This window comes from Lissotriton vulgaris, chromosome 11 (assembly GCF_964263255.1).
Source record: "Lissotriton vulgaris chromosome 11, aLisVul1.2, whole genome shotgun sequence".
Taxonomy (NCBI): domain Eukaryota; kingdom Metazoa; phylum Chordata; class Amphibia; order Caudata; family Salamandridae; genus Lissotriton; species Lissotriton vulgaris.
The window spans coordinates 132,659,983-132,677,115 of NC_141699.1; the positions used below are offsets into that span (position 1 = coordinate 132,659,983).

Sequence of the window (17,133 nt, forward strand, 5' to 3'; positions counted from 1 at the left end):
GGCAAGTCAAATGGCCTCAACTGCCGCCGCTCAATCTCCAAGCTTGTAGGTGGAGACTGGACAGGTTCGGGTGCAGGACCGTCCCCTGCTGCTGCGACAGAAGGTCCTCCCGAAGAGGCAGACGAATCGGGGGATCGACTGACATGCTGAGTAGCTCGGGATACCAGTATCTTCGTGCCCAGTCCGGAGCCACAAGGACGACCTGGGCCCGGTCGCGCCTGATCTTCTTCAGCACTCTGGGCAGAAGTGGTATAGGCGGAAAGGCGTACAACAGACCGCAGCTCCACTCGCGACGAAAAGCGTCTCCGAGCGAGTGCCGCCTTGGAAATTCCAACGCGCAGAACTGCTGACATTGCGCGTTCTCTTCTGTGGCGAATAGATCTAACCAAGGCTCTCCCCACTGTCGAAAGAGACCTTGCGCCACGTCCGAGTTCAGACGCCATTCGTGATCCATCATGCACCGGCGGCTGAGTTCGTCTGCCCTGGCATTCAGAGAGCCTGCCAGGTGTTGAACCACCAGGGACACGCCCTGATGTTCCAGCCACTGCCAGAGGCGCAGAGCCTCCTGGCAGAGGGTCCACGACCCCACACCGCCCTGTTTGTTGCAGTACCACATGGCGGTGGTGTTGTCGGTGAACACTTGCACTACGCTCCCCCTGACAGAGGGGAGGAATGCCTTCAGTGCAAGACGAATCGCCCTCAGCTCCAGAAGGTTGATGTGGAGCCGGGACTCCGCCGGAGACCAGAGACCTCTGATCTCCGCCTCTCCCATGTGGCCTCCCCAGCCCTGGAGGGACGCGTCCGTCACAACTACGTGCTCCGGCTGGGGTAGGGAGAGGGGTCTGCCACTGACCCAGTCGCGGTCCGTGAGCCACCACTGCAGTTGCTTCGCAGTGCCCTCTGAGATCAGGACATGATCGGACAGGTTGCCCTGATGCTGGGCCCACTGAAACTTCAGGTCCCACTGCAGAGCCCGCATCCGCCACCTGGCGTGACGCACCAGAAGGATGCAGGAGGCCATCAGCCCCAGAAGCCGCAGCGTCAACCTGACCGAGACCCGGGATAACGGCCTGAAGACAGGAATCAGAGCCTGAATATCCCGAACCCGCTGTTCGGGTGGGTAGACCCGAAACTGCGCCGAGTCGAGAACCGCTCCGATGAAGAGGAGCTTTTGAGAGGGACACAGGTGTGACTTCGGCACATTGATGCAGAACCCCAGCAAGTGCAGGAGGTCGGCCGTAGTCTGGAGGTGGCTGACGACTGTCTGGGGCGAGCCCGCCTTCAACAACCAGTCGTCGAGGTAGGGGAAGACTGATACCCCCTGCCTGCGCAGATGGGCTGCGACCACCGCCATCACCTTCGTGAACACCCGTGGGGCGCTGGCAAGGCCGAAGGGGAGCACGGTAAACTGAAAGTGCTCTTGGCCTACCATGAACCGTAGGTAACGCCGGTGGGCCGGCAGGACGGGGATGTGGAAATAGGCGTCCTGCAAGTCCAACGCTACCATCCAGTCTCCTGGGTCCAGGGCAGCCAGGACCTGAGCCAAAGTGAGCATCTTGAACTTCTCCGTCCGGAGGAAGCCGTTGACGTTCCGCAGATCCAAGATAGGGCATAGGCCCCCTTTGCCCTTCTTGGGTACCAGAAAGTAGTGGGAGTAACAACCACGTCCTACTTCTGGCCCAGGAACGTGCTCGATGGCCCTCTTGGCCAAGAGGGCCGAAACCTCCTCTTGCAGAAGTTGCAAGTGATCCCCCGACACACGGTGGTATTGAGGTGGCATGGATGGAGGGGATGACTCGAAGGGGAGGGAGAAGCCCCTTCGGACAATTTGCAGCACCCACCTGTCCGAAGTGACTGTATGCCAGTGGGAGAGGTGATGGCAAACCCTGCCTCCCACAGGCGTCACATGGGCCTGAAAACTCGGACTAGGAAGGTTTTGAGGCAGGGGCTGCTGAGGGAGGTGTGGACTGGCCTCGCCGCTGGCCCCGACCACCGCCACGGCGGTTCCCACGTCCGCCACCGCGTTGCTGAACATTCTGCGGCACGTGGCTGACGGTACGTGGTGGGGCGCCCCTTCCGTGGCCACGAAAGGAGCGAAAGGCACCCGATTGCTGGCGTGGGGCCGTAAGGCCCAAGGACTTGGCAGTGGCCCTGGAGTCCTTGAAACGTTCCAGCGCATGGTCTGCCTTGTCGCCGAAGAGGCGACGGCCATCAAACGGCATGTCCAGGAGGGTGGCCTGGACATCGGCCGTGAAGTTGGCGGACCTCAACCAGGCGTGGCGTCGAACCGCCACCGTCGTTGCCATCGCCCTGCCCAGTGAGTCCGTTGTATCCAGCCCACACCGGATAGAAAAGCGTGCCGCATCTCGGCCGTCCGCAAGGGTTTGGCTGAGTTTAGCCCTGACCTCCTCAGGGCATTGTGGCAGCACCTCCGCAACCGTGTCCCACAGAGTGTGGGTGTAGCGGCCCAAGAGACAGTTGGTGTTCACAGACCGTAGCCCTAGGCTCACAGACGAGAAGACCTTCTTCCCGAACTGCTCATATCTCTTGGATTCCCTGTCGGGCGGGGCCGACGGGAATGCGGTTTGGGAGTTAGAGGCCTGGATGACCAGGCTCTCGGGGGTGGGATGGGTGGACAAGAAGCATGGGTCGCCCGGTGCCGGGCGGTAGCGTCTGGCCACGTTCCTGTCCACAGGGGGGCCTGTGGCGGGCTTGGACCAAGTGCCCAGAAGAACGTCACACAAGGCCTCATTGAACGGCAGGAGGGGCTCCGCGGAGCCGGACTGCGGTTTGAGGACCTCGGTGAGGAGATTAGTCCTCACGGCCGCGACGGGGAGCTGAAGGCTCAGGGCCTTAGCTGCCTTCGTCAACACTACGCTGTAAGCAGAACCCGCCTCCGAAGCCACAGTCGGGGGCGACGTAAATCCAGTGTCTGGCGAGGTGTCAATACCACTGGCCTCCCCAAGCTCATATGTCCAGTCCTGGTTTGACTGGCAATCACGTGCCAGAGGGTCCTCGGACCCCTCCCACTGCTCCTCGTCACCTGGCTCCTGGAGACCAGGATCAACAGCCAGGGCCTCCTCGTGGAGATAGAATTCTCCAAAGGCCGTCGGAATCGGCGCCCAGCGGCGCCCTTCCGACTCCTGAGTAGGACCGTAGGAAACATTGGGGGCGGCAACCACATCGGCTGCCGGGGACGACACCTGAAGGGACGGCGCCGGTGAGGTCGTAAGGTCGACCGGCGAGGTCCCGGATCCGGAGCCGGATACAGCGAGGTCGCGCGGCGCCGGGACCGAAGTCGCCAGCGGCGCCGGGGCCGAAGCACCCGACGTCGTCGGGGCCGAAGCGCCCGACCCGGAAGGACCTCCAGACGGAGCCGATCGGCCCGAAGGCGCCACGGGAACCGACTGAGGAGGGGGGGCCCTCATGGCCATGAGGTACCTCTCGACCTCCTGCTGCGACGCGCCGTGCCCAGGACCCGAAGGTGTGGGGCAGGCGGCGACGCTTGCGACTCCCGCGGAGCCGCGTGGGCGGTGTCGCCCGAGTCCCCGGCCGCATCGAGCGAGCGTCGGGGCGGGTCGGAGGACCGATGGTGTCGCTCCGACCTCTCATGCCTCTTACCTGAGGACTTGGAACCAGACGATCGGTGGTCACTCCCGGAACGTCGATGACTCCGACCTCGCGACCTGTCCCTCGACCTCCCGTGGGACCGGGACCGGGACCTGGAGCGGCGCGGGGCCGAGTGCCTCAGCTCGAGACGCTTGCGGGACCGCTCCCGCCTAGCCTTCGACGTCAGGGCCCGGCAGTCGGCGCAGGTTCGATCGTCGTGGTCGAGGCCTAAGCACTTCAGGCACCGGCGATGGGGGTCCGTGACCGACATGAGTCGGCCGCACTTCGAACAAGGCTTGAACCCGGGCATCCCTGGCACCGATAGTCGAGACAGTCGACTAAGAGAAGATCAAAAAGGATCAAAAGTTTTCAGTCAAAAAGTGACTGGGGGTAGAGCTTCTTCCGGATCTGCGCTAGCTGGCGCGGAAAAAAGAAGAACTGACGTCAGCGCGCATGGGTGCCGTCTAAGTACTCCGACGACGTCATCCCGGCGCTCACGACGCCGACGACGGACGCGGAGCCGCAGACGACGCCTACCGGCGCGTAGGGGTATTGCTACGCAAAAATTTCCGGATCCAGTCTGACGCCTGGGGATATTCTAAGGTAAGGAATCTATCACTAACGTGTCTCTTTCAGATCATGAATGTATTGGAACTAAAGGCCATCTGCCTTGGCTTGCCGGCAGTCCTTTCCTCTGACATGGATCTGGTGGTGCAAATTATGTTAAACATTACTACCGTGGTCCACTAATTGAACAACCAGGGTGGAGTGATGCCCACGATCCTCTGTTTGGAGGTCCTTCACTTGTGGTGGTAGCCCTGCAACACAAAATCTTTGCTGTGGTAGAGAACTTGACAAGGTTGTTGAAAATTCGGGCGGGTGAATAATGCAGGTTGCAATAAAGCATTACTGAAGAAAAGTAAATTGTCCCTTAGGAGAGCAAGTTCATCTTAGAAGTAGAAAGTCCCCCTCAATGGCACTGTAGTACGCTTTGAACCCTTTCTCGCACTATTCCCAGTTAACGGGACAGAAAAGAGCAGCACTGGTAGTTTTATGTTCTGCATTGTTCTCACTTGTTCCACTCTAAAATTTAACAATAGAGCAGACAAATTATGTGGCTTCCACTCTTCTTGAATGGTTGAAAGAGTTGCTGCAAAACACTGCTTTAACCCACTGAGACTATATAGGCATGCCTCACCACTGGAGCCTGAGGAATAACAGATTTGAAGGGTCGGAAGTGGGTGAGTGAAAACAAGATGGCAGAGGCAAGTGATTAAGACATATGGAGAAGGGGAAGTATACAAGAGTGGAAAGTATACAATGTGAAGGTGTGTGATGATGTAAAGGTGAAGACATTATGGTTGGTTTGTTAATGAAAAAGTAGGTCTTATGTACCTTGAAGTGTAGGAAGGGTAAAGAAAATTCTGGTTGAGTTAGACAACAGTAGTGTGGAGCAAACATAAAGCGCCTGTAGTGCCAACAGAAGTAAGTGCCATTGTGTGTGAAAGGCTGCAGTTGCAAAGCATTAATACATTGCACTGAGAATCAGAATAAGTAGGGTAACATCCCATTTCACACCCCTTTCATCATCTGACTCGCAGTGAGTCACAAAGTGCACTTAGCAAGTCGGGAAGCACCTCTTGTACATTGCAACTTGCTTTTTTTTGCAGTCACAGACCCTGTCTAGACCTCAAAACAGTCAAGTTTGTTTGGGCCCCTGTGACTATGCAAACAAGTTACTTATCTTCTGGAAAGCATAATCTGGTAGAGAATCTATCTAGCTGCAGATTCCTTACCTTTGAATTTCCCGGTTGTCAGGCTGGATCCAGGAAACTTTTGCTGAGCAATACCCCTTGCGCGTGCCATCGGATGGCGCAATTCGGCTCCGAGTGACCTTGTTGATGTCGTTAGCGTCGATTATGACATTTCTCCGGAGAAATGTGCATGCGCAGGCACCCGCGAATGCACAGTTTTCCCCGAGAACGCGATGAAGTGGAGGAGGGCAGGCCGGGGATGCCGCAGCTAAGGTCAGGTGCTTTTTATTTACTTTAAACTCGTTTTTTAAAAGTTGTAACAATTGTTAATAGGGCAAGTGGGAGGCGGGTGGCGTTGCAGAGCTATGCAGAGTTTCACAGTGTTTGTTTTCAGCTGCGTGGAGGTCCGCGTAGCCCCGCTATTAACACTATGCCCAGGGTTAGCAAGGATGCACACGATGCTGCCTGACAGATGTCCAGGACTGGAACACCCAAGCCAAGGCCATAGTTGCAGCCTTTCCCCTAGTGGAATGGGCACTTAATCCCTCAGGGGGCTGCTTCTTTGCTAGGGCAAAGCAAATGATGATGCAGAGAACGACCCAGCGAGAGATGGTCCTTTTCGGCCCTGCCCTTCCCTTCTTAGCTCCCACATACCCCAGAAAGAGTTGGTCGTCTACCCGGAACTCTTTAGTGTGGTCAAGGTAGAACGACAACGCTCTTTTTGGGTCCAGTCGGTGGAAACGCTCCTACACTTTAGAGGGATGCGGGGGAGCAAAGAAGGTGGGTAACGTGGTAGATTGACCCAGATGGAATGGGGTTACGACCTTTGGTTAAAATGAAACCCGAGTGCGAAGCACCACTTTATATGGAAAAGACATCAGATAGAAAGGCGTGCAAGATAACGCCTGCAACTCACTCACTCTCCGGGCTGATGTAATCGCTACTAAAAGGCTGCTTTGATGGTCAACAGCCGGAGGGGGCAATTATGTTAAAGCTCGAAGGGAGCACACATTAGGTAGTTGAGAAAAAAATTAAGGTCCCACTGTGGCATAACAAAGTGCCTGGATGGAAACCAGTGAGCCAGTCCTTTTAGAAACCTATGTACAATTGGAGACTTAGAGAGAGGGCTAGTCTGGCAGCCGCAAAAAAGCAGAAAGAGCAGAGAGGTAGTTCCCAAAGCAGTGCCCTGCTGGGCAAGAGTTAGAATGAATATAAAGACAGTGGAAATATAAGCAGAAAGAGGGTCAATAGTCATTTCTGTACAGTATAATACAAATTTCTGCCTACGGCAGTCGTATACCGTCTTAGTGAAGGGCCGACTGGCACCAAAATAATGTTACATACTTTGAGAGGAAGGTCAAAAGCCATCAACTACCGCCCCTCAGTCTCCACGCATGGAGGCGCAGAGTTGACAGGTTCGGGTGGCGAATCCCCCCTGCTGCTGTGACAGAAGAGCCTCCCGAAGGGGAAGCCTGATCGGAAAATTGATGCACATTTTCATAAGCTCTGGATACCAGACTCTCCTGCCCAGTCCGGAACCACAAGAATGACTTGGGCCTGGTCGCTCCTGATCCTCTTCAGAACCCTGGGCAGGTGTGATATGGGCGGAAAGGCGTAAAGCACGCCTGAGTTCCACGCGCGCCAAAAAATGTCGCCAAGCAATAGTCACCTTGGAAACTCCAGCGTGCAGTACTGCTGACACTGCGCGTTCTCTTCGGAGGCAAACATATCTAACCAAGGTTCTCCCCACTGCTGAAAGAGACCGTGCGCCACCTCTGACTGGAGACGCAATTCGTGATCCGCTATGCATCAATGGCTAGGTACGTCTGCCCTGGCATTTAGAGAACCTGCCAGGTGTAGAACCACCAGGGTTATGACCTGCTGTTCCAGCCATATCCAGAGACGCAAGGCTTCCCAATAAAGGGTCCACCACCCCACCCCCCCCTGCTTGATGCAGTACCACTTGGTGGTGGTGTTGTCCGGGAACACCTGCACCAACTTCTCTTTGGCATAGGAAAGAAATGCTTTCAATGCCAACCGAATCGCTCGGAGCTCCAACAAATTTATGTGGAGCCCTGACTCTTTCAGAGACGAGTGTCCCCTGATCTCCACCTCTCCCAGATGGCAGCCCCATCCCATAAGTGACACATCTGTCACAACAGTGAGATCTGGTTGGAGAAGGGAGAGGGGTCCATTGACTCAATCGCAGTTCGTCAACCACCACTGCAGATCGTTCACAGTTCCTTCTGAAAGCTGAACCACATTGGTTTGATTTCCCTGATGCTGTGCCCAATGGATCTTCAAATTCCAATGCAGAGCTCACATACGCCACCTGGCATGCTTTACCAACAGGATGCAGGAGGCCAAGAGACCCAACAGCCTCAGAGTCAGTCTCAGCTAAATCCAAGATAGAGGCTGAAATATCGGAATCATAACCTGAATATCCTGGACTCCCTGCTCGAGAGGATAAACCCCAAACTACACTATGTCCAGAACAGCTCAGATGAAAGGGAGCGTCTGAGAAGGAGTCAGGTGCGACTTTAGCACGTTTATAGAGAACCCCAGTAAATACAGGATGTTTGCTCACGTCTGAAGTTGGGAGACAACATCCCGGGGCGAGGATGCTTTCAACAGCCAGTCATCGAGGTAGGGAAAGACTTACACCTCTAACCTGCGCAGATGAGCTGCGACCACCTCAATCACCTTGATGAACACCCAAGGGGCACTGATAAGGCCGAAGAGGACACAGTAAACTGAAAATGCTTGTTGTCTACCTTGAACCGCAGGTAACGTCTGTGGCCCAGCAGGAAGGGGATATGAAAATATACACCCTGCAGATCCAACACTACCATCCAGTCTTACAGGTCTAAGGCAGACATGACCTGAGCTAGAGTGAGCATCTTGAATTTCTCCTTCTTGAGGAAGAGATTGACAGTCTGAAGATCTAAAATGGGCCGCAACCCTTTGTTCTCCTTCGGAATCAGACAATAGTGGGAATAACTGCCTACTTCTGAAATTGGGACCCTTTCTATGGCTCTCTTGGCCATGAGAGCTGTGTCTTACTCCTGGAGCAATTTTAAATGATACTCAGTCAGCTGTTCCTGATTTGGCAGAATGGTAGGAGGAAAAGAAAGGAAAGACAGAGAATAGCCCTCCTAAATGATCTGCAAGACCCACTTGTCTGAACGATGGACCTCCAGTGGGGGAAATGATGATGGATTCTCCCACCACCTGGAGTGATGTGGTCTTGCAGAGTCAGACTAGGAGTGCTTGGAGGCTGCGGCTGTCGATGGCAGGGTGGCCGACAACTTCTGGCTTCCATTCCTAGGCCGGAATGAACCACGCCCACGTCCCCATCCCGCTTGGGAAGCTTGTAAAGGACAGTGGCTGGGATAGGGCTAACAAGGTTGGAAACCACTTCTGTTGCCATGGAAGGGGAGAAAAGTAGACTGGCCTCGAGGAGTTGAATAGCGGCCCAAGGATCTGGCCATAGGTTGAGAGCCCTTGAACCTCACTAGGGCTGAATCTGCCTTTTCCCCAAAAAGGTGGGTTCCATCAAAGGGCATTTGAATCAGATTTGCCTGGACATCACCCGAGAAGCCAGTTGTCTTAAGCCAGGCGTGGTGTCTCAAGGCCACAGTTGTGGAAATCGATCAACCCAGCGAATACATCGTAGAAAGGCCACACCTTATGGTGAATTTTGCTGCATCCCTCCCATCCTTAACTGCCTGAGAGAGCACAGCCTGGGCCTCCTCCGGGACTTGTGGCAGCACATGCACAACCATCTCCAACAGGGAGTGAGAGAAACGGCCCAATAGCATGCAGTATTCACTAACCAGAATGCCAGATTGGCGGAAGAAAACCATTTATTTGCAAATGAATCCAGCCTATTGGATTCCCTATCTGGAGGAGTGGAAGGGAACGAGGCCTGCACCACCAAGCTTTCTGGGGTGGAGTGTTGGCTGAGGAACTTTGGGTCACCCGGAGCTGGGCAATGGCGGAGGGCAATTGTCCTATTCACAGTAGCCCTGTGCTAAGCTTGGACCACGTGCCAGTAAGTACTTCATTAAAAGTAAATAGGGGTTCTGAGGTGGAAGCCCCAGGCTGAAGCATTTCAATCAGGAGATTAGTCCTGACCTCCACTGAGGGCAGGTCCAGTCCAAGGACTTCGGCTGCCTTTTTAACCACCAAGGCATAAGATGCTTCCTCCACCGTAGCCACAGTTGGCAGAGAGAGCATGACGGGATCTGGAGAAGTTGGACTTCTTCTTCTTGTGCCTCTTCCCGAGATCACGGACAACATTGGTGGGACGCAGAGGACTTTGGCCTCTGAGAGTAGTCCCGCAACCTCCTCTTCCTTGATCAGGACCGGGACCTCCGCGGAGTCTCGCTTGACGATGTCAGCTGTCAGGCCACAAGGAGCTTAAAAACCTGCTTCTGTAAAGTCTTAGGACCCATTGCCTGACAGCCTAAGCACAACTTCGGATCATGGTCGCTCTCGAGACACCAGAGGCAGATGAGGTGAGGATTGGTAACCGACATCGTGCGGGGACAGGCACACATGGTTTAAATCCTTTCTTCCTCAATGACATCCATCGCACATGATGGAAAAAGTCTTGGAAATCGACAAAAAGTCTAGAAAAAGCCTGTCAAAAAGCGTCAGAGGGGTAACTCTTCCCATATCGTTGCTTAAATGGGGCAGAAAGAAAAGAACTGATGTCCACACTCCTGGGTGGTGTCTATATAGGTACCACAACGTCATAAACTACACTAATAACGCTGATGAGGTCACGCGGAGCCGAAAGGAGCCACCAGATGGCGCACGCAAGGGGTATTGCTTAGCAAATGTTTTTGGATCCCGCCTGGGAAATTCAAAGGGAAGGAATCTTCAGCTAGAAGTCTCTATCAGATATGTATGTTAATGTTGGGTAAGTGAGAAGAAGGGGGGACGTCTTAGTGTGTCATGGGAATCTTGGTGGGACTTGGAATTCTGTGAAAGTCAGGTTTTAGGGATTGGTAGTGGCTTCCAAGGTAGGGAAGCTTGTGGACCTTTATGCTGTACAGCAGGGTTCTCCAAATTCGGTCCGTGAGGGCAGGACCAATGCAAGATTTTTAAGATAACTACATTTATCTAAGTGGAGATATGCTAAAAATCTAGATTGGATTCAGCCCACCAGGACCGACTTTGGAGAACTCTGAGGTAGAGCTAATACGAAGAGTACATTCTTCACCCTGTGGTAATTTCACCTTCCAAATATACTCAATAGCGTCACATATGTATTACCTGGTTTCTTCATGATAATTCAAAGAACTAATGTCAACAAAGACAATAACAGTGTTTTGTACATGTATATGTACTTGTTACTTCAGCATACTGTTCTTTCTGAACTGCTCACATTACAGAGAAACATAGCTGATCCGGTCTATCAGAGCTGTCAAAAGGTCGTGCATCTGCGAACAAGAAATTGTTCTAAAACGAACTCTTAAAAGGGGAGAAATTGCTTGTTAAAAACAAACCTAACCTATAGAACAATTGACTAAACATTAAAAAAAATCTGTTATTTCACGGAGGGCAACCAAATAACACAATACTTTACTCTTTATTGCACAGTATCTAGCTTCCTGTTGGAGGCAAGGTAACATCGTTAATATTAAGTTAAAAGAAAGAATCCAAGTGTTATTTTGAATTACATGTATACAACACAATTTGAATTCAGCCTTGATTCATTTCCCTCGCGACAGAGTTAATTAAATATTTAACAATGTAAAGAAAGCAACTTAATGGCAAATGGCTGTGAATCAGAGGCTTATACTATCATCAGGGGGGGGCTTATCAAACGTTTTTTAATGGCTAAGCTAAAAAAATAAACTGCAATGCAGGTGCCACTTCTTACCCCTGTGATAGCCCTGTCGGGGTGGGGGAAGGGTCTAGTAGTCACCAGAAACCCAAAATATATGTACAACAGGTTTCTTATATACTTCCATGTTCCCTATTCCATATTTTAGGAGTATATTTTAATGAGGAAATGTATAATGCCAGCATTCACTATGGCGAAAAGGCTACAATTTCTAAATCTCAGCGATTCCATAGGGTTCCAATGTTAACAAAGGCAGTCAACAACTAGTGTTACTGCCAGAAAAATACTATATAAATGTGGTGGATTGTATTCTTCTTTATCCTTCTCTCTCCTACCCTCTCCTTCCAGACAGTCAGAGCTGGAATCAAGTTCGCCATCCTGTGAGTATGAGGGAAGGGAGGGAAGAAAGGGGAAGAAGAGAGGTATCATGGAAGAGAAAAGGAAGGGTTCAGAGGAGGAGGGAGGATGTGAAAGGGAAAGGGAGTGGGTGAGAGGATGTGGAATTGAGGGGGCCGGGGGGGAGAGTCACAGTCTGTAGTGACCTTTAAGTTGCCATAAGGCGGCAAGCTTGTTAAATAATAATGTCTTATAGTTCTTTGCGGTCAGCTATGCCGGTCATTAAAGGTTTGCTGCAGCCAATAACAAGGGAATGGCCCATAGCGAGTTACAAGCTTATTGGAATCCATTTCTCCTCAAATGGGTGGAGTGCCATCATCAAAAAAAGCCTCCTGAGAGACATGGGAGGGGGAAGTGGGGGCTTTAAATAAACTCTCCAGGGTAAACAATGTTTACCGCAAATCTTTCTCCCCGCAAGGAATCACAATGCGGTCATTACAACGACCGCGTTGTGATTCCGCATACCATTACTCCGCAAGTCGGAACAACGACTTGCGGAGGAGAGGAGATGGGGGGTTGTTGGATATAAAATCCAACACCCTCCCTATTGTCCGCACTGACTGGGTTGGAATAGTAAATCTTACTATTCCAACACCCAGCGCCCCGCCCTCCGCAAGTCATTGTTCCGACTTCCGGAGTAATGGTATGCGGAATCACAACGCGGTTGTTGTAACGACCGCGTTGTGATTCCCTGCGGGGAGAAATACAGCTGGATGGCATCACAAATTCACTTCTCAGTTCCATGTACCTCTTCACTCTTTTCCCAGCTCCTGTTGTCCATGTTTTACAGCTGCTTCCACAATAATAACTGACAAAATGGAGAGATGTAGCCATTGCTTCACCCCTCGACTCTGTCAAATTGATTTTGTTTGGGAAGGCAGAGGAAGGCACAGAAGGCGTGGAGAAGTCCCCTCTAGGCCAACAAGTTCCCCAGCTCTGGCTATGGAGGCACACTGTGAACCACAGATTTCCAAAGTCAATAACTTCCCCCTCTCTCATTCCCCCGCTTAATACACAAATCTCTGAAGGGACTGAGAGTCGGAAGTTGTAGACTGTGGCATTAAAAGATTGGCAGCAGCAGGCTTACACCAGTCTTAATAGCTCACCACTGCCACACTGTCTTCAATGGAGCTATCAACATTACGATTGCACTTCCAACCACATTCTCAGGATATGGACGCCTCTTGCACTTGCAACATTGTGATCCATGCGTCAATTACTTTGAGGGAACAACCATGCCTGATTTACCTGATCTCCGTCACATCCGACTTGTCGAGCTTCTGCAGTTCCAGTTTGGCGGCTTCTAATATGGGCATGGCCTCAGCCAGCGCGCTCTCGGCGTCCTCTTTCTCCACAGCGATGACTTTGTTCTGCTCCTCAATCTCAAGGGCTTTCTCCAGAGCCAGCTTCTTCTTCTCCTCAGCTGTAATCATTCGAACATTAGAAACTATATGAAGGGACTAAGGTCTCGAGGCAAAAAGAGGCTGCTGACAGGGAGCAGTTGAATCTGTACAGCTTGTAACTTACACTCTGATGGGCACATGGGGTGGGGGCAAAAGCAGACGAACTGAATGTAAGAGGTCAAAGGTCATAGTCATGCAAGGTGAAAATTCAATGCATCTCCAATGGGATTCAACAGAGTAATAGAAAGCAGATAATCCACTACAAGTACTTTCCATTCTCTACTCAAGTGTTGTCTTGACAACTCTGGTGAAGGAGAAACAAACTAAAGGCTTGAGTGCGATCTACATTTTTGTTTTTCAAATGATTTATCTTATGGGGTAACATGATCATATATGCTTATGTAACTCATGCCACAGTGTAGCACAATCTCTAACATTTCATTCATAGCATTCAGCATATTCTGCTAAACCGTGAAAATGTACAATGACTGTATGAGGCGTATATCTCTGACATCTGCCACCTGTATTTTCATCAATGGTTACTTAGTAGCTAATTTGAACAAACCTGCTGTTGGTGTAACCCAATGTGGTAATGCAGTTTATACCATCGCAATCAATAACATTACGCGTAACCAGTTTTGTACTGATGGCATTTTGTGGTGTAATGAAAGATGTACCATTTATAAAAAAAAAAAAACCTGCAATAATAATATTATCATTCTTACCCACAGCAGTATTAACAGATATTTCCTCCAACAAGGCTTCGCACGCAGCAGACTTCTCAGCAAGAACAACCTTTTGATCTGCAAGTTTCTGGTTCAGCTCAACCAATTGAAGACTGGCTTCCTCCAATTTGTCCAACCCGCCTTCAAGGCGCTTGCACTGTGCTGAAGAGAAAATAACAGTAAATCAACCTCTAGGATTCTTTCTTCAGTCTGTAAAATGGTAGGATGATGCAGTGAGTTGACACATTCGCTAAAGAACAGAAGCTTCCTGGTATTAACTCCCATGAGGCAATATTCTTTTAGACAATACCTAAGATATGATATTTGTGCTCTAAAATATACGGACGCTATCCTGGTATCACATCCTAAAGAGCAAATACTTAAAACTCAGGCAATAACCTAACTGCAGATCTCTAGATATTGGACTTTAATACCCATCAAGTGAATGTAAAGAGCTGTATTAAAATACAATTATATGAATAATTGCGAGAATATATGATTGCATTTAACGAGCTCCATGCATATCCTAAAAAATATTCATTAATACATGTAGGTTTTTATCAAGTTTTTTGTACTTAATTGGCCCAGTGTGTTTTAGAAACAAAGATAACTTTAATAAACATTTTCCCCTGTGGGGTGTCCAATGTAAGTCTACAAGTGGAGTAGCCATACAAAACTTTAAGGATATTAGCGAACCGTATATTTATATACAATTAATGCAAATTAGAGTGGACGTCTTTGGATAGCCTAGTATTGCAGATGTAGGTTTTAGGGGCGGGTCCAGGGTACGGCAAGTTTAAGTAGCTCCCTCTGGAGGGGAGCGGCAGAATGCCTGCAAGGTCTCGTTTTTCTTTTTCTTTGTGTGGAATCAAATGTCAGAAAAAAGGAGGAAAGGTGAGCTTAGTTTCAAAGAATGAAGATGAAGAGCACCTTCAATTTCTAGAGACTAAACCGGTGTTCGAGGATGTGGAAGGAGTTGGCACCGGCCTCTATCAGGAATCAGCACTGGTTCCTGCCAGGAGCCAGTACTTCTCCTTATCAGGGATCAGCCCTGGTCCCTGCCAGGAGTCAGCACTGGTCTCTGCCAGGAGCCAGTACTTCTCCTTATCAGGTATCAGCCCTGGTCCCTGCCAGGAGTCAGCACTGGTCTCTGCCATGAGCCAGTACTTCTCCTTATCAGGAGTCGGCACAGGTCACTGGCAGGAGTCAGCACTGGTCCCTGTTAGGAGTCGACACTGGTCTTTGGCAAGAGTCCACAGTGGTCTCTGCCAAGAGCTGGCACTGGCCCTTGACAGGAATCAGCCCTGGTACCTGCCAGGAGTCAGCCCTGGTCCCTGCCAGGAGTCAGCACTGGTCTCTGCCAGGAGCCAGTACTTCTCCTTATCAGGAGTCAGCACAGGTCGCTGTCAGGAGTCAGCACTGGTCCCTGTCAGGAGTCGACACTGGTCTTTGACAAGAGTCCACAGTGGTCTCTGACAAGAGCTGGCACTGGTTCTTGACAGGAATCAGCCCTGGTACCTTCCAGGAGTCAGCACTGGTCTCTGCCAGGAGCCAGTACTTCTCCTTATCAGGAGTCGGCACAGGTCGCTGCCAGGAGTCAGCACTGGTCCCTGTTAGGAGTCGACACTGGTCTTTGACAAGAGTCCACAGTGGTCTCTGACAAGAGCTGTCACTTGTCCTTGACAGGAATCAGCTCTGGTCCCTGCCAGGAGTCAGCACTGGTCTCTGCCAGGAGCAAATACTTCTCCTTATCAGGAGTCGGCACAGGTCACTGCCAGGAATCAGTACTGTTCCCTGTTAGGAGTCGACACTGGTCTTTGACAAGAGTCCACAGTGGTCTCTGACAAGAGCTGGCACTGGTTCTTGACAGGAATCAGCCCTGGCCCCTGCCAGGAGTCAGCACTGGTCTCTGCCAGGAGCCAGCACTTCTCCTTATCAGGAGTCAGCACAGGTCGCTGTCAGGAGTCAGCACTGTTCCCTGTTAGGAGTCGACACTGGTCTTTGACAAGAGTCCACAGTGGTCTCTGACAAGAGCTGGCACTGGTTCTTGACAGGAATCAGCCCTGGCCCCTGCCAGGAGTCAGCACTGGTCTCTGCCAGGAGCCAGTACTTCTCCTTATCAGGAGTCGGCACAGGTCGCTGCCATGAGTCAGCACTGGCCCCTGTTAGGAGTCGACACTAGTCTTTGACAAGAGTCCACAGTGGTCTCTGACAAGAGCTGGCACAGGTCCTTGAGAGGAATCAGCCCTGGTACCTTCCAGGAGTCAGCACTGGTCTCTGCCAGGAGCCAGTACTTCTCCTTATCAGGAGTCGGCACAGGTCGCTGCCAGGAGTCAGCACTGGTCCCTGTTAGGAGTTGACACTGGTCTTTGACAAGAGCTGGCACTTGTCCTTGACAGGAATCAGCTCTGGTCCCTGCCAGGAGTCAGCACTGGTCTCTGCCAGGAGCCAATACTTCTCCTTATCAGGAGTCGGCACAGGTCACTGCCAGGAATCAGTACTGGTCCCTACTAGGAGTCGACACTGGTCTTCGGCTAGAGTCCACAGTGGTCTCTGACAAGAGCTGGCACTGGTCCTTGACAAGAATCAGCCCTGGTCCCTGCCAGGAGTCAGCACTGGTCTCTGCCAGGAGCCAGTACTTCGCCTTATCAGGAGTCAGCACAGGTCGCTGCCAGGAGTCAGCACTGGTCCCTGTTAGGAGTGTACACTGGTCTTTGACAAGAGTCCACAGTGGTCTCAGACAAGAGCTGGCACTGGTCTATGACAAGAGTGGCACTTGTCCTTGACAGGATTCAGCCCTGGTCCCTGCCAGGAGTCAGCACTGGTCTCTGCCAGGAGCCATTACTTTTCCTTATCAGGAGTCGGCACAGGTCGCTACCAGTAGTCAGCACTGGTCTCTGCCAGGAGCCAATACATCAAAGCAGACAAGGAACTGAAAAAAAGGTTCCCTGTGGGTTTTTCATAATGAATAGCCCCAACTAGATTTTGCTAAGAAACATATCAGTATCTCAGCCTTGTTACAACCTGAGGGCCCTCTGCTCATTATGAAGTATCTGGGCACCAGCAGCCCACTAACACAAAAACAAACACAGCAAAACCTAACCTATTGATATTTTCACCATTTCATAAATGTTAGAAGCTTATCAAACCTTCCATCATCTGGAATTAACTAGTTTCTACACTCCCTACCCAGAAACCATTCCTCTGCTATGTAGAAAATATATTAGTGTGTAACACAAAACCAAACATTTATATTTCTGAAACTGTTAGTTGCAGACTTCTACAGCTTTAACTGATCAAGTTATCTATCTCGCTTTCGGGTTCTCTCAATTACAGTACTATTCGTTTGTTGTAACGCCTAATATTATATAAAAATTCTAAATAATGAC

The 17,133-nt window shown here is 51.0% G+C and overlaps 1 protein-coding gene across 1 annotated transcript in view; it reads right to left on the reverse strand.

Annotated features, from left to right (window-relative positions):
* The window catches only part of DNAH10 (dynein axonemal heavy chain 10), a 1,963,751-nt gene that overhangs the window by 501,955 nt on the left and 1,444,663 nt on the right, over positions 1-17,133 (reverse strand). Inside the window, exons 56-57 of the mRNA XM_086942901.1 lie at positions 13,745-13,906; positions 12,865-13,039 (exon numbers count right to left, since the gene is read on the reverse strand). Of these exons, the coding sequence (XP_086799027.1) occupies positions 12,865-13,039; positions 13,745-13,906 (337 nt within the window). The remainder of the gene's footprint in view (positions 1-12,864; positions 13,040-13,744; positions 13,907-17,133) is intronic.